Source organism: Leptosomus discolor, chromosome 7 (assembly GCF_034619465.1).
Source record: "Leptosomus discolor isolate bLepDis1 chromosome 7, bLepDis1.hap2, whole genome shotgun sequence".
NCBI classification, from domain to species: domain Eukaryota; kingdom Metazoa; phylum Chordata; class Aves; order Leptosomiformes; family Leptosomidae; genus Leptosomus; species Leptosomus discolor.
The window spans coordinates 50247668-50275284 of record NC_141397.1 but is presented as its reverse complement, the minus strand read 5'-3'; the positions used below and the strand labels follow the sequence as shown (position 1 = coordinate 50275284).

At 40.5% G+C, this 27617-nt stretch overlaps 1 protein-coding gene across 3 annotated transcripts; it reads left to right on the top strand.

The window, feature by feature from the left end:
- The first annotated feature begins 12414 nt into the window (after window positions 1–12414).
- Window positions 12415–26149, top strand: PLSCR1 (phospholipid scramblase 1). 3 transcript variants are annotated; one of them, XM_086467744.1, is made up of 9 exons: window positions 12415–12473; window positions 16506–16537; window positions 17330–17431; window positions 19488–19657; window positions 20687–20729; window positions 21815–22035; window positions 22856–23017; window positions 24611–24772; window positions 25959–26149. In XM_086467744.1, exons 2-9 carry the CDS (start codon window positions 16525–16527, stop codon window positions 26016–26018), a joined length of 933 nt encoding a protein of 310 aa, XP_086323870.1. In that variant the 5' UTR covers window positions 12415–12473; window positions 16506–16524; the 3' UTR covers window positions 26019–26149. The 3 variants fall into 3 exon arrangements, with proteins under 3 accessions (XP_086323870.1, XP_086323872.1, XP_086323871.1); XM_086467746.1 differs by lacking the exon at window positions 12415–12473 and adding an exon at window positions 13628–13661; XM_086467745.1 differs by lacking the exon at window positions 12415–12473 and adding an exon at window positions 15820–15845.
- The last annotated feature ends 1468 nt before the right edge of the window (window positions 26150–27617 follow it).

Here is a 27617-nt window from a genome sequence, read left to right as displayed (position 1 = left end):
GGTAATAGAATACTTTTTTTTTCCTTTTGGCACATTTTACACTGTAACCTAGGACACCTGTACAAAAGAGATCAGACTCATCTCTTTTCCCATGATGTTCCAGAAGTTAAATTTTGTGAATAGCTTTGTTCAGTCTCTTGTTTATAAAGCAACATCATCTTAACTGCGATCTTGCTTGACATAGAAGGGTCTAGAGTTCCAACGCTACCGTGAAGCATTAAAATCTGTCCTGGTTTGGCTGGAACAGAACCACAGCCCAGACATGCTAGGCAGGCTATTGGCAGTTTCAAGTCAGCCAGGGCAGCTGACCTGAGTGAGCTACAGATGTAGCCCATCCCATAATGTCATGGTCATTATAAAGGGGAAAGGTTTACTAAGGAGAAGGAGCTTCTGGGGGTTTCCTCCTGCTTCTCCTCTAGCTTCTGCTAAGGACGGCTCTCTGATTGATTGTGACGACTAGATATTCATTTGGCTGACTATAAGTCTGTATATTTCTGTTGGTATTGGTGGTATTTCATTAAATCTGTTTCACTTCTACTCATGGGTCTGCTCCTCTTTTTCCCAATTCCCTTCCCTATTTCTCCAATATCATGGAGAGTGTCTTGGCAACTGCATCAGCCAATTCCCTTGGGACTCCAGGATGCATCTCATCAGGTCCTGTGGAATTGTGTATGTTCATGTTCCTCAGATAGATAGTCACGAACCTTGTCTTTACTCCCAGTGGGAGGGACTGGTCCCGGTCTTGTGGGCCATTAGCTTGAGAGCTGTGAGGAGAGAGGTTGCCAGTGAAAGCTGCGGCAAAAAAGTTGTTGAGAACCTCAGTCTTCTCCTAGTCTGTTGATACTAGTTCACCAACATTTTTTAATAACATCCTCTCCTCAGCCTGGTTATGTGTTTAGGTATTGCACTATTTATCCTCAGGTTGATAAAAGAAGTGCCAGTGTATACTGCAGGACAATCAAAACCAACCTCATTTACAGCTTCTCCTTTATCAGTGTTATAGAAGAGTTCGGGAAGACCCTCTCCCTGAGTCGTGAGGTTCAGACTGGACCCCCTTGCTTTCTAACCTTCCTCTTGGAGAGGAGTCTAGATGTGGCTGGATTTAGTCTTAGCTCCTGCCTGTAAAGAAGGGTTCAGACCCTAGGTTTTTCTTCAGAGTCACTTTATTTCAGCTCGAGCTGGGGACCTCTGGAGAGGGACTCTCCTCAGTTGTTTCCCTGTGCCTGTTAAAACCTCATAATCTATTACATGAGATTTTCACGTGCCTGTCCATGTGACACGCACAGACTTTTTGTCCAATTAGTTTGTTTAGTGGCTGTTCTTCCTCTATGATGATTGGAGTAATATCTTTTGAATTCTATTTATTCCTGTAGTTTTGCCATCCTCCTGTCTTATCTGCACCTGAATCTTGTCCATTTTCTGTTGGCTTCAGATAGAATAGTTTCTCTCTTTCTTGAAGGTCTTTTCCTTGAATTGTAGATATGGTCCAGTTTATCTCGTATAAGGCTCCCAGTACTAAGCAAAAATTTGGCTAAAGTTCAGTTACAGTTTGCAGCCTAAGGCCTCAACACTCCAGTCACTCATGCTGAGCAAAGTAAACCAAGTTTCAGTTCAACATAATTTTAAGCAATCACACAATTAATTCTAATATTCTACAAGTAAACTATTTTAATACCAAACAATCAGTAGCTCCCTGACAAGTCTAGGGTGCCTAATCAAGAACAGTAAATTTTAAAGGCATTATTTTTTCATAATGCTGAATTAAAATGCAATGCTAGTATCCAAAAGACTGAAATATTATAAACCAAAGCAGATGTGGGCCCGGGTGCTGTCAGATATTCTCTGCTGTGCTCGAACAGAGGTGGGGCTGGGAAGTGAGGGCTTTGAAGGATGGGCAAAGAGAGTGAAGGGAACTCCTCCCATCAAGCCAAAGATACCCCGTGCACCATAGCAATGGACTGCTGCTTATCAGCTTTTTAATTTTATGTACCTTTCAAAAGGTGAGAGGTCAATTCAAGGCCACAGGTGTCCTAACATAACAGCTTCATGTGATTCTGGTTTAATAGCAGTGTAACAAGGTCAGCTCTAGAGGAATTTGGCCAGTGAGTGCTACCCATGTACTTTCCTTGCTTGTGATGAAATGTACTGGATGGAGGGAGTGTTCAAGGACAGCTAACACTTCATTCATAGAACCATAGAATCACAGAACCATAAAATGTTTCGGGTTGGAAGGGACCTTTAAAGGTCACCTAGTCCAACCCCTCCTGCAGCAAGCAGGGACATCTTTAGCTAGATCAGGTTGCTCAGAGTCCCGTCCAACCTGACCTCGAATGTTTCTGGGTATGGGGCTTCTACCAGCTCTCTGGGAAACCTGTTTCAGTGTTTCACCACCCTCACATTAAAAATTTTATTCCTTATATCTAGCCTATATCTGCCCTCTTTTAGTTTAAAACCATTACTCCTTGTCCGATCATAGCAGGCCCTACTAAAAAGATTGTCCCCACCTTTCTTACTGGCTCTCTTTAAGTACCGAAAAATCACAGTAAGGTCTCCCCAGAGCCCTCTCCTCTCCAGGCTGAATAACCCCAACACTCTCAGCCTGTCCTCATAGGAGAGATGCTCCAGTCCTCTGATCATTTTTGTGGCTCTCTGGACTTGCTCTAACAGGTCCACGTCTTTCTTGTGCTGAGGACTCCAGAGCTGGATGCAGTACTCCAGGTTGGTCTCATGAGAGCGGAGTAGAGGGGGAGAATCACCTCCCTCGCCCTGCTGGCCACAATTCTCTTGATGCAGCCCAGGATACAGTTGGCCTTCTGGTCTGCGAGCACACATTGCTGGTTCATGTCCTGCTTTTTGTCCACCAGCACACTCAAGTCCTTCTTTGTAGGGCTGCTCTCACTCTCTTCATCCCCCAGCCTGTATTGATATCAGCTATTGCCCTGACCCAGGTGCAGGACCTTGCACTTAGCCTTGTTGAACCTCATAAGGTTCACGCAGGCCCACTTCTCAAGCTTGTCCAGGTTCATTGCTGCTGTATGATCTAAAGTTGCCTGCAACAGTGCTTAAATGAAAGAACTTGGCTTTGCAATAAACTTAAAATACTCCAATCAAACAAAAACCCCAAACAAGAAAACACCACACCCCCCCCCCCCCCCCTCAAACCCAGGTAACTCTAAGCAGTCCGGAAATTTGGAGTGCCAGCTTTGACACATGGAGATGGACATTTGCAGGATGGGGCATGCAGAACTGGACTGAGTCGAATTTCCTGTTTATTGTATTAATTACGCTTTTTACAAAAAAAACCCTCATGCCTAGGAAAATGTTGCCTGTAAATATCTATTTGCGGTATCAGTATCCCTTTAGCAGAAAACAGGATTTATAAAAGCTGCATTTTAAACTCTTGGTATCACAGTTAATCCTAAATGCTGTAAACTGTAATGGCCTATTTCTTTATGTCAAGTTGTTATTTTTCTCCCTATATCCTGGTTTCTGACTCTAAAGCGGCTTATGATGGTTCATCTGCAGTGCTGACATTCAAAAACATGTATGACTGGCAGCAGTAAAGCTTTCTTTAGCCTTCTTCTGAGTCTAAGAAAGAGATTGGCTTGGCACAAAAACATTTAGTAGCAAAATTAAATGTGTGGTATTGTTTCTACTGTTCTTTAGTTGTTGTTTTCCCCTTGTGTTCAATTATCTTGAGAAAGGCTGATGATGATGGCTGACAGTTCACTGTGGGAATTGCTTTTTCTGTTTAAACTATTGTCATGATTGTTAGTGACAGCCTGAGGGGACATGTTCCTGGCCAGTATATGTAAAAATATAAGGACTGTTGCTTTATGGGGTTTGGAACTCTTAACTGTACAGTCCTGCTATCTGGATCCTGAATTAACAAAGATATTACAATACTAAAACCGTTTTTACCCAGTTTCCCTCTCAAAGGTGAGCTTAAAACTCACATTAGACTGCAGGCTTGATGACTGACTTGACATCGTTAAACGAAATCAAATAAGCTAACAGTCCTGTTACCACAGTTACAAATCTTTAATACAGAGATAATGTGTTAGCTGCCTCTTCTGGTTTCATGAATACATTTTTTATTATCTTAGCGAAGGCCTAATTACTGAAGCAAAAAGATGGCTACGCTGGGACTGGGGAGATGTTGGGTACCTGTCAGCTGTAAGCATGATGGAATCCATTTGCTCCAGTTCCACACCAAAGAAATAATAATAATAGCAATTTATCTACTTTTAAAAATGTTTAGATTTTAAGTGCCTTTTATTGCATGTACATCATATCTGACACACTGGTGCTGGTCTGATATTAGACTCATCATGTTTTATTAAAACATAGATTTTGCCTATCGGAACATTTCATTATTTGCCCATCTGCTTTCAAAAGCACTACTAGTTAGGATACAACAAGTAGTATAAACACAAAAAGGAAAATAATTTATTGAATCTGGATAAGATTCCTTAAAATGAGAATAATTGGGGGGTGGGTTTAGCCTTTTAAACCCAAACTCTCCCAGCAACTTCTAAGTATTGTGAAAATCGTATCAGAAAATTGTCACTTTAGTCAGATTTTAAAAGTGCATTTTTGTGTGACTGTAAATTGTGTGGTATTTGCCAGCAAAACCCGTACAGTGTGAAGCAGCCAATATTGTGATCTCTGGTACAGTCACGATCTGCTATTCCTATATTCACAAAAATGCTTCTGATATTTGATATTCAGTTTCATTTCTGCCCCATCATCCGCAGATGATAACACTGACTTCAATTTGCTCCATCCTGACTTATCCCTGCACCAGCTTCCACGCAGAGAGATGGACGGATTTTACAATGCAGACATCCAAGTGCTGCTTGGCAGATTCTAAATCTTAGGTCAGAAACTTAAAAGTCCTGGACTCGGTCAGTCCCTTTTCCATTCCTCTGCATATGCAGTTGAGTGACACCAGCCTTTCAGAGATGTGCACAGGCGAGGGCTGGGGCTGCTGCCAGTGCAGCTCAGGAGCCTTTCCTGGCCTGCTGTGGGGAGGGGGGGTGTCTTTTTTCCTTCTTTTTTCCTTCTTTTCTTCCTTCTCTTTCCCCCATCTTTTCCCCCTTCTTTTTCCCCTTCTTTTTTTTTTCTTTCTTCTCTTTTGTTTTCATTTATTTCCTGGCAGCACCCTCAATTTTATGCCTCAAACCTCACATCCTCTGTCTTTTCTGTATTTAAGACTATAACAGTTACTCACAAATAATCTTTCTTTGCATCTGCCAGGACTGCTTTCTATTCTGGATTTGCTTTCCAGATCACAAATGCTGGAGAAGTGTTTGTGTCTTCTGTGGGATTATTTCCACAGGCACAAAAGGCAAATCTGTAATCACTGTAATTTCCTGTGGTATGCAAACACCTTTCCTGAGGTTAAACGCAGTGAACATCAGACTGGATGCCTGAGCACTAAGGGAAAAGCTGCTCAGGTGATGTTGGGAAGAAAGATGAGGCTGCTTTGGGCAACACAACTCCATCCAGCAAATCAGGTTACTGGAGACCTCTGTGTCAGAAGCTGGTTTTGGGTACCACAGGATCAGAAGAGGTACTGGAGTCAGGGGAATCAGAAGCTAAAGTGGCAGAAAGTAACATTCTGAATATGCAGACCATAAGCAACATACCTAGAAATATGGGGTCAAGAATCTAGAAATAATGTTTCTTTTCAGGTGGACATGCTTAAACCTAAAACAATAAATTACTAGAAATATGGTCCCTTTCTCACTTCTTTTGAAGCAATCCCAACTTCTCCACTTAATGTTTAAGGGGTTCCCCTGATTAAATCTGCTCACTGGATAAAATAAAAAAGGTATTGAGAATTTCAACCTGCTGATCTAACAGAAAAACACTGACTGCCCAACATAACACCAGTGATCCTGGCCGGATAAGAAAAGAAGTGGAGCATTATTTGATATAGCAAAGACCAATAATTTACTTTGTATTGTGTGAATCATGGCATCGTTTTTTCTGCCGATGCAGGTAAATAGTTTTTTCCTATGATAAATGCCTGGAAGGAAGAGGAAAAGATGCTGCTGTCTCTATTCTCTTTGATAAGATAAAGATATCCTCATATTAGATGTAACATTCATCCTTATGTCAAAAAGTCACATTTGCTGGGCAAAAAATATATCTAAATTTCTGCATATAAATCTGAACTGAGCTAAATATAATGATGTTATATTCCTGTTAAAAAAAGAAAGGTAGTATCAAATGCTACAGTGTATTTCTAATTTCCTAACCATGTCAAAAATAATTCTATACCCAATTCTTAAAAAAATGTTTAAAACCTATTTCTTGGTGTCTGGTATTAATCCTCTTAGTAGACTCAATGCAGATGTGTGGAAAAACGCCAGTCAGCTTTAGATTAGTTTCTTATGTACTTGAGGAAACCAGCAAAACAAAATCCCCAATCCTTGTGATATCGAGTGTCTAGGGGAAATTCAGTGCAGGGCTAGAACAATAGGTTTTTTTGTTTATGGGAAGTTGAACATTGAAACAGAGACCTTATTACAGGAGTTAGAACAGAAAGGCTACAGACTATGTGAAGCTACAAAGTGACCTGCACTTGCTTATTTCTGTTTTCTTTATTAAGGATTCAAATTTAATTCCCAGTCTTGCATGCACAAATTACTGTAATCAGGTTTGTTGGATTAGATTAAGTACAGAGACATACATGGACACCAGCAGCTTCAGTACGGAGTACATGAATGTATAGAAAAGGATGCAGAAGCTTAGTTCACCAACACCGTTAATCAGGACATGAGCCAAGTTGCTCCAAGTGCTTTCTTTCCCAAACGATTCAGTATTTGTTTGTTCTTGTTCCTGTAACTATGGAGTCCACATGAATATGTATATATATTTTTTTCTCTGATGTGGTGCCTTATAAACAAGGTATTAAAGAAGTTTTTTTACCCTAGGTTTCCTGTAGCAGAGTCTCAGGCAGGTGGTACATCAGAAAAACAGCTCAAGCTGGGTGACATCGATGAGCGACCCCGAACAAAGAAATCTCTAGGCAACTATGTTGTCCCAAAAATCAGGGTTCTACCCAGTGTGCAAAGAGCTGATCACCACACAGAGTCAAGATAATTGTTTAATTCATGTCTGCGCAGAGATGGGTGCTAGGTGGTAACTCCACAAAGCGAGCACACCCATTATTCGGTTACAGAGTTTACATGGTATCTACAAAGTATAGAACATTTCTCTAACATAATTGTTTGGTTAGTTCCTACCTCTTATCACCACTGGCTGATATAGTCTTTGCTTACAATTAAAGAGACAATATTTACTTATTCTACTGCTCATGCTCAGTGGGGAGGGGGATTGGTTTATCTGGGGGTCGTCTCAATCTAGATGAGGGCATTTTAGTATTATAATGAGTGAATAAAGAGGATAGGCTCTTTCAGAACAGCTTGTTCCAGTCAGCAAATGTTTCCATGTTTCCCTTATCTTAGTTTCTTGTTTTAACCACAACTGTGACTCTTCAAGATCTTTTCGTTAGCCCTTGTCATTTACTGGCATTCTCCTGTAGCCCTCCTTTAGTCATTTGTCATCATTTACACCCTTACAATCCAAGTTCCTCTCCCCTCACATGATGGTTTAGTCCAATAGTAACTTTTGGGTCAGGGTTCTTGTTCCTCATCGGATCCTTTATCTGTCTCCAGGCGAGCCACCCCTTTTCTCATCTTGAGGACGCAGCTTCTGCTGATAAATGTGGCTACTTCATTTTTTACAGGATGCACCAGTCTCTGGACCTTCCTTCATGCAACTAAGTATAAGTTCAGCATAAGTTCATCACTTGTGGCCTCAGGCTTTAGCAAGTCTTTCTCTTAATGTTATATAATGGATTCCATCTGAGCTTCTACAACAAAGGTAAAATTGTTTCAGATATAACTTATTTTCCTTTCAAGGTGGACATACAGCTTGGAGTTATCATCTGTATGTAACCAGGTATTCTGTGGCTAAAAAGCAAAAATGAATTTAATTAATTCATTTAAATAATTAAAATAAATTCAAATACAGTGAATCAGCATTATGTTCTAAGTTTGGAGATGGAAAATGTAAACATCATAAGGAGAAAAGCTAAATAATATTTGGAAATTTTTTGCATTTTACAATTAGATACACAACATCCTTTCTTCTCTTCCTCTCTGTGAGAGGAAAAAAAGGTCCTAAAGAAGAAAGTGTTAGTTTGGCGTTTTTTGTTTTTGTTTTTTTTTCCATTGAAACAGAGCAATAGATTTTTATAGAGGGTTGGATATTTTTTTATTAGATATGAAGCATGGATCTGTAAACAGCATGGACTCTAGTATCGACAACATCATAACGTCATTCTTCTGAGGGCTTGGCTTCGCTACCGGAAGGAGTTGCAGCCCAGCCCAGCATGTTCCTGCCCTGGCACCCGTTCAAACGCGCGGCTCTAACTTGGGGAGGCAGAGCAGGCTGCGGCTAACTACTCTTTTCTGCCGAATTTTACTACAAGGTTGACTTTAAGGCAATCCAGAAAAGTTATTATAACTTTTCCAGATGCGTACAAGTTTTCAAACAGCTAGGCTCTGCACCATGGTCCAACTCCCTGATGACAGCAGGGAGGCTTTGCAATGCAGGCAGCACACCAAGCGGCTCCACCAGTGATGCAGTCTGGATGAGTTCAAGTGATACAGCACTAATTTGTGCAGCTCTTTAAACCCTTCAGCAATTTGACTAGTTCATGCTGAGGCTGCTTTCAGGTATTTCTGTGGAAGTTCAAAACCCCGTACTCAGGGAGCAATTTGTCAAAATTTCAGCTCTCAGTGTAGCTGAGTGCAATCCTGGTCAGACTAAAGGCCTTGAAAACTGGGCTACTAATTTGGTAGGCTGTAAGAGATGATAGTTGAGACAGGTTTTCAAACTGTTTTCTAGCATCCTATCTTGGTGTGGTGCAAGGTTAATATTTAATTTTCAGAACTGTTCTTTCCTGAGGACAAGGTAATTTTGTCTTTCAGGGTTATCCATCAGGCGTTCCCAGTGCCCCTGATATTCCTGGAGAAGCTGGCAGGACTGGTGCTGGCTTTCTTACTGTAAGTCTCTAGTTTAGGCTCTACAACCTCTGAGCATCATATTCTTCATATGTTACTTCAATGTACATAACATGCAATCCAAGTCGAACTACAGTTAATACCTTGCTACAAAGGTATTCAAAGCTGTGGGATCTGACAAAGAGGTGAATATATTTCAGAATGATGTTACCTATTATACCCCCTGTGACACTGTGATAATTTGATTTTAAGAATTAGCTAGCTAGTCCCTAACACAGAAGGAGCAGACTATCTTTTTCCCTTCTTGTGAAAACATCACACATTTTTGTTTCTACTCATTTATCAAACAGGATCATCTTCTTCATAGGTAACTGGTAATTGTCTGGAAGTACTCTTAAGCCTTGTAGATTGCAAATGGATAGTGAAAGAAAAGGATAGCAGCAGCCTAGAGATGGAAATATCAAAAGTGCATTTTGCTACAACAGATCCATTATTTAGACCCTTTGACAGAGCTGAACTGTTCTTTGCTTTGTTTTATAATTCTATCCTGAAACTAAGACTTGCATACTGCATCTCATTAGGTTTTACCTTCTTCTGTACACATTGTACATGTAATAATATCCAAAGGTTTCTGAAGAGTGAAAGACAGGTCTTTCAACAATATGGACAGAAGTTTAAAAGCCCCAATACTTTTTTTTTTTTTTAAAGCTCAATTTATTATGATTATTGAATGATCGGGGAACCAAAAACATTGAAGAAACTAGCAGAATAATTCAGTATTAGATTTAAAACCTAAGAAAATGTTTTGTTATTCACTGTAATGTGTTATAAAAAAATTCAGTATGTAATTGTTTTTATACAATCTAAAGATTAAAAATTCATTAATATGAAAATGACAACCCATTACAGTAAAAATATAGACTACATGTTTGTAGACAATAGGACTTCCATGTGAATCTTAACAGTGACATTTAAAGAAATGTCTCTGCAAGCCAATCCTCTGCAATATATTTTACCGGTTTTTCTGTAACCCTGGAACATTTTATGATTATCATTAGCAAGCATTGCATAAATCTACAACGGCCTTCTAAAATGAGACTTTTCAGTTTAATATATTCATGGCTGTGGGAAAATAATGGAAGATTGGCGAGGAGGAAGTAAACATGCTCAAGTGACTTGCAGCTGGAGTTTAAAAACCCACATATATCATACCAATGGCTGTTTAGTCTTGCATGTTTGACAAGAACATCTGTGTTTAGATAACATAGGCCTGTCATAGCCTTAAAGACACCTTATTGAACATCTTTGAGACTCCTGACCTGCTGTGGGAAAGATCAAAGCACAGTGGTAAACTACGCCTGCGCGAATCCCTGATATACAGGCGAAAATAGGAGGTTCGGTGATCCTCTAGCATGGACGAAGCTCTGCAGTACCTGCGTCCTTGTTTGTGTCCCTCTGCCTGGGTGCTGCTTTGGGGATCCCCCAGCTGATGAGGTAATGAAAATAAATTTACTCTTTGCATTTCGTCCATGGTTTTGTGTTTGTTCCTGCATCCTGCTTGTGCTGGGTCACACAATGGCTTATCTATGTAACATTGATGAGAACTGCATCTTTCGATCATCTTTAGCCTGAAAGTATTTCGAATACACAATGCTTTATTACAAAGTAGCTTCTTTCTTAAAAATTTGAGCTGAAAGTGAAGAATTTAATACTTTCCTTTTTGTTTTAATCTCGCATGATTCAACAGCAAATCCACCAAAAAATGAGGCACTTTGAGATATAACAATATGTCTTTTTTTTAAAAAAAAAAGATTCATGGTAAATCTTATTTAACAGAAACCTTGATGAGCCTTTGTTTTAGAGTGATCATCTGGAGCCAAAACACAAGCTGCTTTTACATGGAAGACCTTCAGCAGCTCTCCTGACACTCTCTTTTTTGGGCTTCTCCATTCTTCATCACTACAGGGTGGCTAACGGATTAAGGGCAGTGAGTGGCTCCGCAGCGCCTGCATGGAAGCAGGACAGTACAGTAAACTTGGGACCATGCACGAAATTCATTTTTATAAAGTCACATTTGACATTAAAGTACTGTCTGTCTTTCTTGGGGTTTACCTTGTATGGTTAAATTTGTTACCAAAAGAGTAAACAAATTAATGGGCACCCCCATTGCTTACTCCAGTTCTCACCATCACATATGCCTGGATTCTGCGTCATGAAACTGTCTTTTTTTGTAAGACTCATTTTTGGGGTAGCTATCTAGAGGCAAATGTTTTTGAAATAAAACAACTTCAAAAATTTTAGGAAACATCTAGAAACTTTGGACCTTTTCAGACTCAAGCAATATGAATGCACTGGACTGTCTATGCTTCTCCAGATAGTATCATACTGTGAAGTATTGATGTAGGAATGAACCAAAAATGAGGTAATAATTTCCTCCAATCACCTGTGTTTTCAGGAAATCTTTCAGAAATAGTGCATCTGGGTAAGGATCAACTAAAGGGTTTCAGGGTTGGTTTGGTTGGTTTGTTTGTTTTTTCCTTCCTTTGACAGATATTTCACAGAAACTAGCTATCTTTGCTGAACTTTCAGGCTACAGTAGAAACTTTTTCAGACAAGAGAAGTGATAGTGTAAAGATTACAGGAAACCTAAGATTATTTTGGGATGATACTTTAGTGTGAACAATCATTTGTTATATATTAGGTTCCACATTAACATAAGGAAAAACTTTTTCACTATGAGGGTGTCAGAGCACTGGAACAGGCTGCCCAGAGAGGTTGTGGAGTCTCCTTCTCTGGAGACATTCAAAACCCACCTGGACGCGTTCCTGTGTGATCTGCTCTAGGTGGTCCTGCTGTGGCAGGGGGGTTGGACTCGATGATCTTTCGAGGTCCCTTCCAACCCCTAACATTCTGTGATTCCATGTGATTCTGTGATACATATAAAAGACAATAGTTACATGGGCGAGTTTGAACTGCCTCCGTAATGAAAGAACGCCAGTGTTGCTTTAGTCATAGAAGTTATACCGAGCCATTAACTACCTTCTCTAAATATTGCATCACTTAATTTTAAGCAAATAATTGATCTTCTGTTCCACTGCCATAGCAAATAAAGTGCTTAAAGGAACCAACAGCACTGACGCGCGCGATGCCCCAGCCGCCGCGGGAAGGCTGCCGCAGCGCCCGAGCCCAGCTTCCCGGTTCACAAACGCGGTTTCTTACTGGAAACAAGGAACCGCCCTCGCTCCCCTCCCCCGCCCGGGGCGGCCCCGGGCAGCTCCCGCCCCGCAGCCCTGGGTGTTGCGGAGGGGCCGGGACGGTACGGGGACGGGCGGGGCGGGGCGGCGCGGTGCTCAGCGGCGGCGAGGTCCGGCGCGGCTGGAAGCGGGGTTCGGTGCGGGACGACGTGGAGAGGCTCCTGAACTTTGGGAACGGGTATTTTTTTGCTGTGAATATAAGTTTCTTTACTGTATGCTTAATGATTAGAAGGGCTGTGAAAAAGGACGTGATGATTAGAAGGGCCACTTTTTTCAGTTGGGGATCGCGCATTACATTAGTTTAGCAAAGTCACTCGCGAAGAGTGGTGTAAGGAGAGATCTTGCTGCCGAGGCTGTCCTGGGAGAGCCCTGCTTGAGAGAGGCGACAGCAGCAGACACAGTTCAGCAAACGGTGGTCCTGTCGCCCAGCAATGAAGCGAACGACGTTACAGATGTGCCCTCGTCTCAGCAAGGCTCGAAACCCAGAGCATGACCTGTTTTTTTGGCTCTCGGGTGTTGAGACTCCCAGGTTTCAGGAGAGATGTCCGTGTAAGAGGAGAGGGTACCTCACTGCATCAGAACAAAATAATTTTATGTCAACTTATAGCTCATTTCACTGCTTCTCTGAAGGCCATTTTGTTAACTTCAGCAGAAAATAATCTGTTTAATTAGATCAACAACATTAGTTTTAAGTATACTGTTTCTCCAGGAGTGAAGGTTAAAATCCAGTGGCTGAATAGTCTAATATAATGGGATGACGAAAAGACGTGCCACGAAGCTAGCTAGGGTGAACTAATGCATGCCTCACAGCTATTTGGCTTTCTAAGCCTTTCTTTGATTCATAGAATTTCTTGGAAAGGGCCTGGTTTGGTATTTAAATGGCACCATGCATGATGTTTGTTCTTGGGGGTTTATGTTAGTATGTTCTTGGCAGTATTTCAGTGAGCTGGATAAGAAACGAAACTGATTCTCACGCTAGTGTACTGTTTTTCTGATAAAAACCAGAAGCTCTGTAGTTAACTGAATCAGGACATCTCTAAATCAGCTGCAGCGTATCTACTGACATGCATCAGGGTAAGGGAGACGTAGCGTGTAATGCAATTCTGAAAATGAGGAAGTGATTGAAGAGAAACATGGACATTCTGCTGTTCCTTAAAAAGGAACAATCTAGGGATGTTATTTCCTTATTATTCTCTGAACTAGAACAGTTTGGAAACACTGTGTCCTCAATTTCCTTTTCAGAAGTTTTTGGCTGTCCTTAGGTGCCCGGGCTCAGAACTCCTGGAGGGGAAAAACCACTGTGCCTCAGTACCTGGGTGCCTCTGAGGATTGCTTCCATACTACCCATTTGAATAACGTTAAGAAAGTAAGGAGAAAGTGAGAAAATAGTTGGGTGTGCTGGTGCTGGGTGAGAGGGTTTAGGCTATTGCAGCAATTGACTGCTACTTCTGAGAGCAAGGGGAAAAAAGTCTGGCAACTCCTACGGATGAGGATGAAGGCTGGCAATATCAGTTCTAGATCGTCCAACATGTAGGGACAGGATATGAAGAATGAGACTTCTTGATTATGAGTTCCTTTCTCTCGTGAGCAGTACAGCAAATGAGGTGTGGGGGTCTGTTGTCAGCTTGCTAACCCACAGCTGAACAGCTGCTCTTGGCAGCCTTCAGTCGAAGGACTGTTTTGTGTGTGTGTGTGTCTCTTTTGCCTTCATTTCCTCTCTGCATTGCAGTGGTTGAGGCTGGAAGACACACTGAGGGTTTCAAGTTGTGCTTTTAGGAGTGTGTAGGGTGGGTGGACACCCCCTGCCTTTCCCAGTCCCGGTGTGCAGGCGCAGCATGGGGACCTCAGATCATCCAGAGACTGTATTTTGTAAGGGTCATTCGTTACCAGGCAGCTGCTTTGCATGAAGCGAAAGGCGCTTCCTTCCTTCCAGCAAAATCACTTCTGCTTTCTCGTGTGTAAAGCTGAACCCAATTATGTCCCCTGCTTCAGAGAAGAGAGGATATTTAATCTGTTGTCTGCACTCTGTTTAGGAGAGTGGACCCCGAGCTGTGAGTTCCTATGGGAATCTCGTTAGGAAAGGGCAAAACTCAGCAGCTTTTCCTGGCACAGGCTCCTTCACACAGGACTAACCTAAAATAGCCCCAGTGAGGGGTGAGGTGCTGGGAGCCAGAGCCTGGTCCCTACCCTCCTCTCTCCCTTCTGCACTCCAGCTGAGGGATTCTGGGAAATGTTTGATGTAATAAAATGTGAAGGACTCTTACAAGTCGAGCGTAATTTAGGTTGTAAAGGATAACCTTTGGAGGTCATTTGAGCCATTCTTCTGCTTAAAGCCAGACTAAATTCAAATTTAGATTGGATTGCTCAGGGTCTTGTAAAGCTCTTTATAAGATGTACGCAAAGATATACAGCTGCCTTTGCTGGAACACCATGGCCAGCTTATTCACTGCAATACAACTTACTCCTGATTTATGTGGTGAAGTCACGTTGCAGCACGTGGCCCACATAGCACAAGGGATTCGTGCATCTACTGTTTTTGTCGAACCAAAATTAATTCAGTAATGGACTTCTACTTGCTGAAGCACCTTCTTTCTTATTTTTTCTTTAATTCTAAATCCTAGATTGCACAGTGGCGTATATGTGTGGCTGTAGGGAGAAAAAAAGATTCTGGGCTACTGTAAAGTCTTTCTTTTAAATAAATTGTATGATTCTGTCTCTACTCTCCCTTTAACCAAAGAGTTCAGCTCTAATTCTCAGAATTTCATGGAAGTTCAGGTAGCTGGAACATCTCACAGTATAAACTGATAAACTGATCTTTTGCTAGTTTAAATAACAGGTTTTTATTAATCTTTAATTTGTGGTGTTCCTAAAAGCTGGTATGGTCAACATATTTTAATATAGTCATATTGTCACTTGTCACTCTATATTATCAACTGCAAGAACAAAGTTTATGTAATTTGAATGTGTTCTTTCAGATTTTTGCATTAGATGTATAGTTTTAAATTATTTCCTATTACTTTATTAATATGGGAACTAGAATCCAATTAAAGTACATCAACTAGGATGGTTTTGTTAGTAAAGTAGAAGAAAAAATACATTAAAAAAGGAACACTTTAAGACCAATTTCTTAAACAAAGAGGATGTTGTGTACAAGTTGGAAAGTGAGTAGATGCCATATCATCATGTGACATCTGCGTTTACTCTGGGGGTGAAAAGCAGGAAGGAACTGCTTTCAGTTTCAATTTCATTCCCAGCTTTGAATGACCATAATCATTGAACTGGACTAGTTGGAAGAACCGTAACAGACAAAACATGTTACTAGTTTGGCTTGAACTGCATACTTTTTAGAGAATAAGTAATTTTATTGTTTATTTTAAAGCTTTTCATTCTGTAGAAAGGAGCTCCTATGCCATTCTTTTTCATACTTCCACTCATGGATCTCTTAGCTACTTTGGACTTCTGTCGTTAATAGAAGTTGCTGCTATTGTCTTGCTTCTCTCATTACCCCAGAGACTGAAAGGAGTAACTCTCAAGGTTGATGCCATCATCGGTAAATGTTCTTTCTGCTTTTTTTAAAATCCTTTTGGCAACCCTGGAAGAGTAGAAAGAAAAAGACAAGCAATTGGCTCTTTCACTCATTATATTCTGCTTTGGAAGCCCACTTGCCTGTGCAAGCCCACCGTTTATTACTGTTTGGTGACAAAAATTGGATACATGATATTTAGTAGTACCACTTCAGAAGTGGAATAGCTTAAAGAACTGAATAGGTGGCAGCATGGCATTGCAGCTGCTCCAGGATTTACCAAAGCAGGTTTTGTAGTCAATGTCAATACAGTAAACCAGTTGCTCTGAAATTACTGCAGTAATCTGTTCATATGAATTGTGTGATGTTTCTGAATGGCTGCACAATGGAGTCTTGTACTGCAGTGAAGTAACCGCACATTCCGATGCTTTCCTCTGAGTTGAGGATGATTTCAGGATACTCAAAGCATGAATGTGGGCACAGATAATTCAGCCTTATGTTGTGGTGGAGACATAGCCTAGAAGAAAGCTAAGATATTTAAATTTATTTTAGCTTGTACTTGTAATTCAGCTTTTCCATACAGTTTAGACAGGCAAGTATCTTTCATCAATAATAGAAAATACTGAATAACTCTTGTGAAATTATATCTTAAAAAACCTATAAAACAAATTTTTTTTTTTTTTGCAGAACAATTACAAGCAGATCCATGGCAATGCAAGGTGAGTAAAATATAACCAAAATATCATCTTTCATTAATTTCAAAGATAACATGGATCCTTCTGAGGTGTTCAAGCAATATTAGCTTAGCTATTAGTTTATCTTCTAATTTTGTGAAATATGTATGAATGTTTTAAATTGAAATTATTTACATTTTAAATTTGAATAATTTATGAAACACATAGCTTACATTTTCAGATCGTGCTTTCTGAAGTTAAATAAAATTTTAAAAATTAAAAATATTTCTCCTTACAAACTGAACTTGGTAAATGTTTTTAAATCCACAACGCTCTTGAGTCTGCTGGTTAGGCATTCCTCATAGAAATTGAGGAAAAATGTTTTATATAGCGGAGAATGACTCATTACCAGTCTGTTCTGTACAGTAGGGCAGCCTGTCAGTTCCCTGGCAATTCTTTGAATTAAAGCCTCCTTCTAAGTGTAAATGAACAAAGGCACTTCTGGTCCAGACACAGAGTGAACTGACCCTGCTTGAGCAGGAGCTGGACTAGGTGATCTCAAGAGGTCCCTTCCAAGCAAAATGATCCTGTGATTCTGTGACATCTTCATGGCATCATGAGCAATACCTGCCTTCTTTCTGCACTTTAAGTTTTAAATTATACTGAAATTCAGTATTGTGAATAAATAGGAGCTTGTTATACAGTTTTTGCTATACAGAAAACAGCTACTTAATTTTCTTGTATGTCTACTCTGAAAAAGGAGGCAATGTTTTGGATCTTTCACCCTAGGGTAGAAGGAAATGAGCCATACTCAAAGCATATGTTCCATTCTTCCAGCACATAAACCTGCCCCAGAACCTGGATTTTCAAACGTTAACTATGTGCCAGGAAACGAAGTCCCCTATGGCTACCCACAGCATGCACCTGGGACTTACCAAGGTAGGTTGCTTGGCTACAGATCTGCTATATCATTAGGAAATAAGCACAGGAAGCAGGAGGTTTCACAAGGGAGACTACCTCTGATTTACTTTTCTGCTGTTAATTCTGTAGTTTCTGTTATGCTGAAAAGTCATCTTTCCTTCTTGGTGCTACGTGTTACCACATGCTAAGCTGTATAGACAGTGACAGAAGTTAAAAATGTCGGATGTTGCTCAGTGATTGCTGTGGGGAGTTCATTAGAGAGGTGTTACTGATGTGAAGCAATTAATGTGTGGCAGCTTCTTGCTGATGATTAGTTTTTTTTATTAACATGTTATTTCAGTTTTTTACTGTATTTCACTCTAGAAATCCAGAACTGAAGAAAATAATTGTTTTCCCCTTGCAGTTCTGCTGGTCCATGTATTCTGTTCCTGTTTCCTATTCTGTTGCTGTACTTTGCACGTGGTTATACCTTATACTTTCACTCATTTGCTTTTCTCCTCTTCCATCTCATTTTCTGCTCCACATTCAAAATGCTCCACATTCAAAAACTCCTAAATACCTTCTCATGTTCTGGCAACTAATTGCTTTCTGAAGAACCGAATCACAATGAGCAATATCTAACAATCAGGCTCACAGAATAGGTTACAGATAAAATGCAAAAAGTTTGGTCTAAGTTATGGTGCTGTTCCTAAGTTAAGGCTTGCGGACCTGGTGGCACAGCAATCTGAGGTCTGTAAGTACAGTTAGCTTCAGTGGGAAATGGGCACATGCTACCTGTGCGATGACGGTCAAGGGAACCTTTTTAATTTTGAATACTTGTATGTCCCCACACACATCATGGCAGTAGATAGTTTGTGTGCAAAGCCTGTGCTCAGACATAAAAGTGATTTGTATTCCATAAGGGTGGATCCTTCTCTGGGGTGAGTGATGTTGTCACCCACGAGTTTTAAGCCACAGCTGTACATCACCTAAGGTACCATCCTCCTTATGGTTACAGCGTGAGCTTTCATATCATACAGTCCATGTTTTGTAATGTAATGTGAGACATTGGTGCTGAACTGATTTGGGCTAAAGATAAGTCCATAAGTCACCATCTCTTGAACTATTTGTCTCTGTACATCTCTGCAAAAATACTCCTTGTGGCTTCTGTGTTGTGCTTGTTTCTGAGTAAAATATAAAATTCCTCTGCATCAGATTGAAAGCCTATCTGTAAATGAGGGAAAAAACACAGTTCTTGTTCTGTAACCTCCAATAGCAACTTCATCAGCTTCAGCTACAATGTTATAAAGCATCTCTGTAGCAAAGGCCGTGCTGCTGCAAGCAAGGCAGGGCTCTGCACACAGCCCATGCATATGGGATGGGTTGTAAGCACCAAGTGGTGCTGCGTGTGCCATCTGGTGGGTTGCTGAGCATTCAGACCCTGAAGTGCTTCATGAGAGCTTGTCTTTCCTATTGAGTGCTAACTGGAGAAGACATACTTGGCTTTTACAAAATGTGGAGCTGTTTGCTCCTTTAGTACGCACCTCTTCCATGAAGGAGTTGGTGATTTCCTGAATTTTGAAAGAGAATCAATTAAACAAATGGGAAAGTGCAGTTTTTTGATCACACTTAGCTGGTTTGAAAACTGCAGATGAACTTTGCTTAAAGGACATTCCCTATCACATAATTAGAAGATATAATTCCAGGAAAACTTTGTCTTAAAAGTCCTTATTCGCTGAACTGACAACTTGTAAATGCCAATACTTTTCATGGTTTTTTTAAGATATTCTGTCTTCTCCACTTAAAAATAACCTTCACTTATTTATTTCTAATTTCTAAATTGCCTGTCTTTATGTGAATAAAATTTCTGCTATATTCAAGAATGATGCATTTATTTATTTTGTTTGTCTGGAGGGATTAGAACATCCAAATTCAGTGTAACTTCACAAAAGTTGTAATATTCACAAGTGAAATATATTGTAGTACAAGGATCTTCATAGTTCAAAATAGTGAATAAATTACTCTTTTGAAGATCGATAGGGCAATTCTTTTCCAGCATCTAAGTTTCACAACTGCATGTCTTCTACCACACCAGGTGTTGCAGGCATGGGGAGCTATGGCTTTAAGGTACAGGCCACAGGAGTCTCAGCTGGACTTGCTGTTCCACCCACCCAGAACCAGCCAATTGTGAAGGAGGGGACAATCTGGATGCCTGTCCCTCCTTCTCTTCCCAACTGCCCTCCTGGACTGGAATACCTCACACAGGTACCTGCACCCTTCCTCCTTCCCTAGAGAAAAGGTATTCACCTGAGAAGCAGCCTGCATCTGTGAAAAAGCTAAAAAAGCATCAGGCTTTGTTGCAGCTGCATGGGTTGCTGCTTTTGGGCTGCTAAGTGAAGCCTTTTGTAATGTGATTGATGCATGTTTGAGTGTGGAGGTGCCTGTTACGGCTGCAGCACTTCGTGGAGTACTCTCCTGCCAAGTGAGATGCTAAGGGACCAGGGGCACAGGGCTATCATACATCCTTCCCATTTCTGAAGCTACTGTTTGTGAGATGTAATGTGATTTGGCAAAGTGTATATAATAAATATATATAATACAGGCAACTGTAGCACATTAGAGGTGCTTAATTTTCTACATGATGCTTTCTTCACACCTCTTCATAATGTTGTTAAGGGAGGCACTAGTCAGAGTTTCCACATTACAGAATATGTCCTTGTACTGTAAAAGAACAGTTCATCTCATCACTGGGAGCAAATATCAAGGCGTAACACTAACATATTGTTGCCAGTTTTGCAAATTGCTTGGGAAAAAACCTAAACAACCACCAGTGAGGAAAGGCTGATTCTTCCTGAGTTTCACTCAGAGTTGAGCAGTAGCTGAGCTTCTGCTCTAAAATTTCTCAGTTTCTTGCTTTTCTCGGTGCAGTCTCCAGATGTAGGCATTTGGGATATGTGGTGCCAGAGGTTCTGTCAGGCTCTTTAGCTGAGCTACCCTGAGTCCTGAAAGGAGACTGGCACATTAGCCCTACGTGCTTGTAACCAGACCAGCTTGGGTACAACTGCTGCCATCTGCTCTGGTGCTCTGAAACACTGTTCTGCTAAATTGACAGAGGACAGGACAGGGGACGTGAGTGACTTCCACAGCTTTAGTGGTAGATGATCTGCCTCTAGACAATGCATTAATCCATAAATCTTCATTCTGAAATGAAACAGCAATGCTTCTTATAACTAGATTTCTCTTAGTTACAACTTGTTAACTACTTGTTCTGTTTAATTTTTCAACCACAAACAGATTGACCAGATATTAATTCATCAGCAAATTGAACTTCTTGAGAGTAAGTGAAAAGTATTTATACCAGAGTAATGTTTAAATCTAATAATCCCAAGAATGGTAAAATTTAGACTTCCTTTGACACTACCTATTTAAGGTGGATTGCCACCTTTCTCTTTCCTGCCTCTGTTATCTGTCTCAGTTCCTGCAGAAGTTGTGGAGGAGAGGAGGAGAAAACAGGAGGGCAGAGGACTTTAACAGGTTCTGTATCTTTTAAGATACATAGCAATGCAACTGAATAATCTTAGTAGCTAGTTATAGCTGAAGTCACACATTTCCCATGTTATTCATTCACATGATTTCTACTTGCCTTTCTTCCCTACTTAAAGATCGTTTCTATCCTCTCTTACTCCATCTAATTCCATAAACTGGCATGTGTCTCTGATGCCATTTCCAGGCAATCCTGCTGTTTTAGCGAATTGAACTGCTTTCCTTCCACACCCTCATTCTGTTCACTTTAAGAATGTCCAAGTCATGTTATTAGTATCTTTGAAATAGAAGAAATAAAATGGACCATCCATCTCAGCTAACGCCTAATGCTGCTGCATTTTCTTTCCATAATGCTTCTAAGAGTACTTTCATTTGTTAGAGAAATTAATTAAAATTTCCATCCTGGCTCTTGTTTTCTGTCTGTGCTGCTGTGAATCTTGACTGTGAGGCTTTTTTTGTGGCCTTCTCATTCTGAACATATTTGTGCCCTCTAGAGCCCTTTTCTTGATTTTCCCCCAAATTCACAGGTTTCTTTAATTCTCATCCCTTCAGCACTTCCCTGGGAATCTTCCATGTGTGTTATTTGTAATTGTGGTTATTGCTTTGGTAGTAGGTGTCCGTGTCTGGTGGGAACGGAACAATGGACTTCTCCATACTCTTTCCATGTTGCCATCTTCATGGTTACTTCTCCTGTCTGAACTTCTCCGTCAGGCTGCTCTGCTTGAGGGTCCTTCCCCACCACTTCCCTTCGCCAGTAGCTGCCTCTGACAGACTTTGAATGAGGCCTGGTTGCTTCTGTTTAATAACCTGCCTGAGTTAGCATGACCTTTCTGACTAGACACACCTCAGACATTCAACAGTTCTGTTCCTATTTTTCAGTTTTGACTGGCTTTGAAACAAACAACAAATATGAAATCAAGAATACTCTGGGGCAAAGGGTGTACTTTGCAGTAGAGGACACTGACTGCTGTACCAGGAATTGCTGTGGACCGTCACGACCCTTCACCCTTCGGATTATAGACAACCTGGGCCACGAGGTGATAACGCTACAGAGACCCCTCCGGTGTTCTTCGTGCTGCTTTCCCTGCTGCTTACAGGAGGTGAGTTGCTCTCTCTTACCATCTTCCCTCACATGGAACATGGTCCACCTGTGCAGTTTTAAGATGAGGTTGTCTTGAATCAGGAGACAAGGTAAAACAAGTCAGGTTTTGTCTGTAAGTTGTGGGGAAAAAGATCTGTGGGATTTGTGTGTGGGATCTTCTTGGTCTGGGAAGAAGCTAATGTACTGCAACACTTTAGATTCACTCTGGCCACTTCTGTTTACGGTAATGAAAAAATTGATTGAACAGCACGCTAGGCAACTTGTGGCTAGTGCCGCAATCTGCACTGGACATGGACTTGCAGTGTAAGAGTTGGGCAATGGCTTTCGTAAAGTAACAGCTAGAGTTCTCACTGTGTTGCTGTTAAAGCTGTAGTGAAATTCAACACAAGAAATTATGAGCTTATTTAATATCAAAATAATTATGGGGTGATGCAACTTTTGAAGCCTCAAATCTTAGCCTACTCAGAGCTCTTACTGAGGGGTTTGCAATAGCTGCATCCTGGGATTTCCTCACTGAATGCTTTCAGGATGCTCACAGCTTTTCTTTCACTAGACTTTGATCTTTCTACTGTAGATACATAGCTTGTGATCTCCATAGGCTTAGGATCATCTTGCTGTTTTCAGTGGAGGCAAAAGTTGCAATTTCTGTGCAGTTTTCTGAAAATGTTCACAGAAAACCCCATGGAGCTTCATGCATTGGAAAACCAGGTTGTTGTGGAAAAATAACTTGTGTTTGGTTTTTGTGCTAGTGTGGGTTTTGTTTAACAAGCGTATCAAAACATGAACATTCATCTGGAGATTTTCTTTTTCCTGTAAAGCTAGAAGTTCAGTCACCTCCAGGAATACCAGTTGGTTTTGTTGTTCAGAACTGGCATCCCTGCCTGCCAAAGTTTACCATTAAAGATGAGAAAAGAAAGGATATACTGAAAATTATTGGCCCATGTATTGTCTGCAGCTGTTTTGAGGACATTCATTTTGAGGTATGCAATGCTAAAAATTGTTTGTATCTTCCTTCAGATAGTAATTTGATAGTAGTTTGTGGCTTGACTTATTACATGTCAACTGAACTGTAGTATATATTAAGTAATTAGTACATAATCTTTTAATGCTAGTATAACCAATTCATTCTCTAGAATCTAGATCACTCTAGATAAGCCAGACAAACTTCCAGAAATGACATCTTAAAGCCACTCATCAGTGATCAGTGAGACTGATTCCCTGTGGTTGCACACAAATCTGTTAATTGAAATATTTAGCACCAAATTTTTTTTTAATCTATCTCTCATGAGACCCCACCTGGAACACTGTGTCCAGCTCTGGAGCACCCAACACAAGAAAGATGTGGAGCTGTTGGAGCGAGTCCAGAGGAGGGCTACCAAGATGGTCAGAGGGTTGGAACACCTTTCCTATGAGGACAAGCTGAGAGAGTTGGGCTTGTTCAGCTTGGAAAAGAAAAACCTCCGGGGAGACCTTATAGCGGCCTTCCAGTACCTGAAGGGGGCCTGCAAGAAGGCTGGGGAGGGACTTTTTGCAAGGGCCTGCAGTGACAGGATGAGGGGTAATGGTTGGATGCTGGGAGAGGGCAGGTTTAGACTAGATACAAGGAAGAAGTTCTTCACCCTGAGGGTGGTGAGACACTGGAACAAATTGCCTAAGGAAGTTGTGGATGATCCACCCCTGGCAGTGTTCAAGACCAGGTTGGATGGAGCCTCGAGCAACCTGGTCTAGTGGGAAGTGTCCCCACCCATGGCAGGGGGGTGAGAACTACATGATCTTTGAGGTCCCTTCCAACCCAAACCATTCTATGATTCTATGATGTTAGGTCCTAACAAAAAAATGTTATTCTCAGCTGTATAGGATATTTATTAAAATGAATTCCTACAACCACTCATTTTATCATTTAATAATCATTCAAAGACCAAGTAAATCAACATAATTTAGACCTAAAATATAGATTTGAATGACTGAAGAGTCACAACTTTCACTTAAAAATAATAGTGATTAACACATCATTATTTTCATGCACGTTAAGTAGAGATACACTACTCTACTATTTAATATTTAAAATGATGTTGCAAATGGTTCCTAAAGCAAATTTGTTATCATTTTATTTTGGAGACTAGTCTTTCACATGACCCAGAAGACTGGATCTGACTTTAAGAAACATAATGTTGACAAAGGGCTGATCTCTGCATTGGAACAGAAGAATGTAATTTGTTTAATTTTCACTTGAGCAGTTCCCGTACATGTCAGAAGAAACTAATTCACTCTCTCAGCTAAAAGACAACATTTCCAGCAGAGCATGTGTGTGTGTGCGTGCAGCAGCTGTCTTCCAGCACCATTAAAGCATTGAACTCTGTAGTCAGGTTTAGAATTAAGTTCATGTATATGCTACTTAAGACTGACTTTCTGATAGTCAGGGCTGCCTTTTGGTACAAACAGTTGCATTCAATGGTTGCATTAATTCAAATAACACAATCTGAAGCTTTCAAATGGATCTATCATGAAAAGGATTTGGGAATATTATGAATGACAGATTTGATGTTGATTTTTTTCATTTTGTGTTAAACTAGGTGAAGTCTGTGGATGAGAGTTGTACTGTTGGGAGAATTTCTAAGCAGTGGTCTGGGTTCTTGAAAGAAGCCTTTACAGATGCAGATAACTTTGGTATCACATTCCCAATGGACCTTGATGTAAAAATGAAAGCTGTCATGATTGGTGCTTGCTTCCTTATTGTAAGTCTGTCACTCACTAACACCTGAATATGAACTCATCTCCATGTTCAAGTTGTGCTGGTAAAGGATTTAAGTCTGAGCTCCTTGAAGTGGGTGACAGCTTTTTGTGAATTTCTTGTGTGTAAAAATAAGCATGGAAGGCAACAAAGAATTATTTCAGATAATAAGCTTATTCTAGATTACATGAAGTGCAAACTGTATTTAAGCAGAACTTCATATGTAACGGGACTGAGAAACCCTGTAAAGGGAAGGCTCATTACAGACTCATTAGCAAAGGAAAGCATGTTTATGTGGATGGTGAGACCAGAAAAAAGTAGATCAGCAATAGCGAAAAGACCCATCCAAAGCCAGAGCAGCCTGTTGAGCTGGTGAACTGGACAACTAAATGCTGCAGCCAGTTCCTCCTGACTTTCTTTTTTGGAAGTATGTGAAGCACTGAGCCAATCTGGATTAAATGCTCTCGGAGGAATCATTTTCGTTGAGAGAGAATTCTGTGGAGGCAAGGCACATTTAACTCGTTACAGGGATTTTCAGCTGCACGATGACTCTGTCATGTCAAATACTGCAGTGCAGCTCACTTTGCTCTTTGAAAACAGTGTGCGACACACTCGTGTTCCCACTTACCTTTGAGATTCGGCATCAGGTACAACCTCAAAAAGCGGACTGCTTCTGTGCTGGCAGAGGTGCAGAGGGGGAGGAAAGGGGCATGTGAAGCACCTTGAGTTTGAAAAGTTCTCACCAGCCTCTAACAGCCTGAACCAGTTTTCCCTTAGCTGTGTGCTTGTGTGCTGCCATGTGAGAAACGCAGGACTCCAGACACAGAAAATGGGGCCCCCAGGTGTAAACTAAAGATAGTGGCCATTATGATGGACCCCAGTTTGAGGTAAAAATGAGGGGACTGTCAGGTTGAACAAAGCCAGGGCAGGAATCCTGAGTAAAGGAAGCACAGCTTTGGCTAGTGATAATTTAGTTTCCATGTAGGCCTTTCACCAACAACTCCTTTCTCTTCTATTTGGAGAGACCCAGGTGATGGGGGGTGGAGAGAGGTGCCCTCAATTTCTTCTCATCATTTGAGGTTTCTGAGAGGAAGGGGCCTTGAATACCTTGCAAAGCAATGAGGAGATCTCTGAACTAAGAACTGCATTTAAGAAGTATTTGTTTTGTTTGCTTTTTGTTTCCTTCTTAGGACTTCATGTTTTTTGAGTATACTAGTAATAACCAACAGCGAACTGGAGTTTGGCAATGAAGTCTAGAACTTTCATACAGAAGGAAGAAGAACACAAGCCTCCCAACTTTCCAGTGGATTGCAGAGCTCCAGTAAGAACATGAGAAATTTACATCTTGTGCTTGTAGTTATACTTCTATAAACTAAAAGCTTTATGGTCTTTTTTGTAATCTGATTAAATTATTTGTAATATTCAAATAAGAACCCTTTGTCTGTACAGATCAATACTGTAATTTATAGAAATATATAGCAACCTTTTTTCCCAAGAAATTTTGAATTGTAAAATATCTTACTTATAGTTACTTTAATTCCTAAAAATAAGATTAATTCTACATTCAATATTAATATAGGCAGTGAGCCCAATAAAGATGTCCTGTTCTTTTCCTGTGTATCCTTCTTTGGTAGTTTAGCCTTGGCATTCACATTCTGTTGTTTCCAACTTATCAAATATATACATTCAAAACAAAGCAATCTAAGTGAACAGAACTATCAGAAATCCCTGTCAAATTGTTTTAATCTAGTGATAAATCTGCTGTCAAATATGACTCCTTTAGTGTAACTTAATTTCATAATTTAGGTGGTTTTGGAATTTAAGGCTTTCATTTTCACCAACGGTTTAGAGGAGACCGAAAATACAAATGCCTGTGGTTGCTTCTGTTTAATAAGCCTTTAGTATTGCTTTGTGCCAGGGTGTGTTTTTTCCTGAGGCAAGGAAAAACTGGTTACTTATTTTTCTGTTTCTCCAGTCCTCTTTCCCCTTCATTTAGTCCATGGTTTTCACAGTCTGTAGGTGTGAGGGCGCAGGAATAATAAACACAACAATTCCACTTCAAAAGCAGATGCATGAAGTGACAAGTCTATTTCTTAGCATTTATAGCTTTATTTAAATGTGCAAGCAATGGATAAAATTGCAATTTGTTACCCCAGCTTCACACAAGCATGTGCATATAGTGGTTCTTGGCATCCAGCTACGGGGAGAGGTCCTTGCCAATATTTTCAGTTGTATTCTAATTCTGCTGAAGATTGGCTTTTTTCAGTATTTTCAATTTATGATTGCTCCTGGACAGTCAAAAAGCAGAGGAAAAGAGGAGTGCCATTTCTGCTATGTGCAGGAATGATCAGCTTCACGTCAAGATGTGTGGGAAAAAAAATGTTGCAACTCGTGTATCTTAAGCAGAATTGCAGTTGCAAGCAGTAACAATTCTGTAAAGTGTAATCAAAGCAAAGATACCTTTGCTTATAAACAAGTTTCTCAAATACAGTGAAACACAACAATGAAGTTGTGTAAGTTGTGCTGTTGCCATTTAGATTTTTTTGATTTTGTGCTGCTTGAGTCCAGTGGTCAAGTCACTACAGCTTATTCCTTTACCATGTATTTAGCAAAATTACTAAGTAAGGTGAAGAATTAGATAGCCCAAGGGAGTCACTATGTGAATCCAGCTACACAGTAAGGTGTAAGAAGTTCAAGCTAAGCCTCTTAGATTTGCCAGAATTGTGGTAAGAACAGGAACAACAACAGACAACATTGGACTAGGGGAACTTTCCATCAGCTGGGTAACTGGATATAGCTCTGATACTGGTTAGACGGCTCATAAACTTTTGTTAAATGGTTCACAGTCT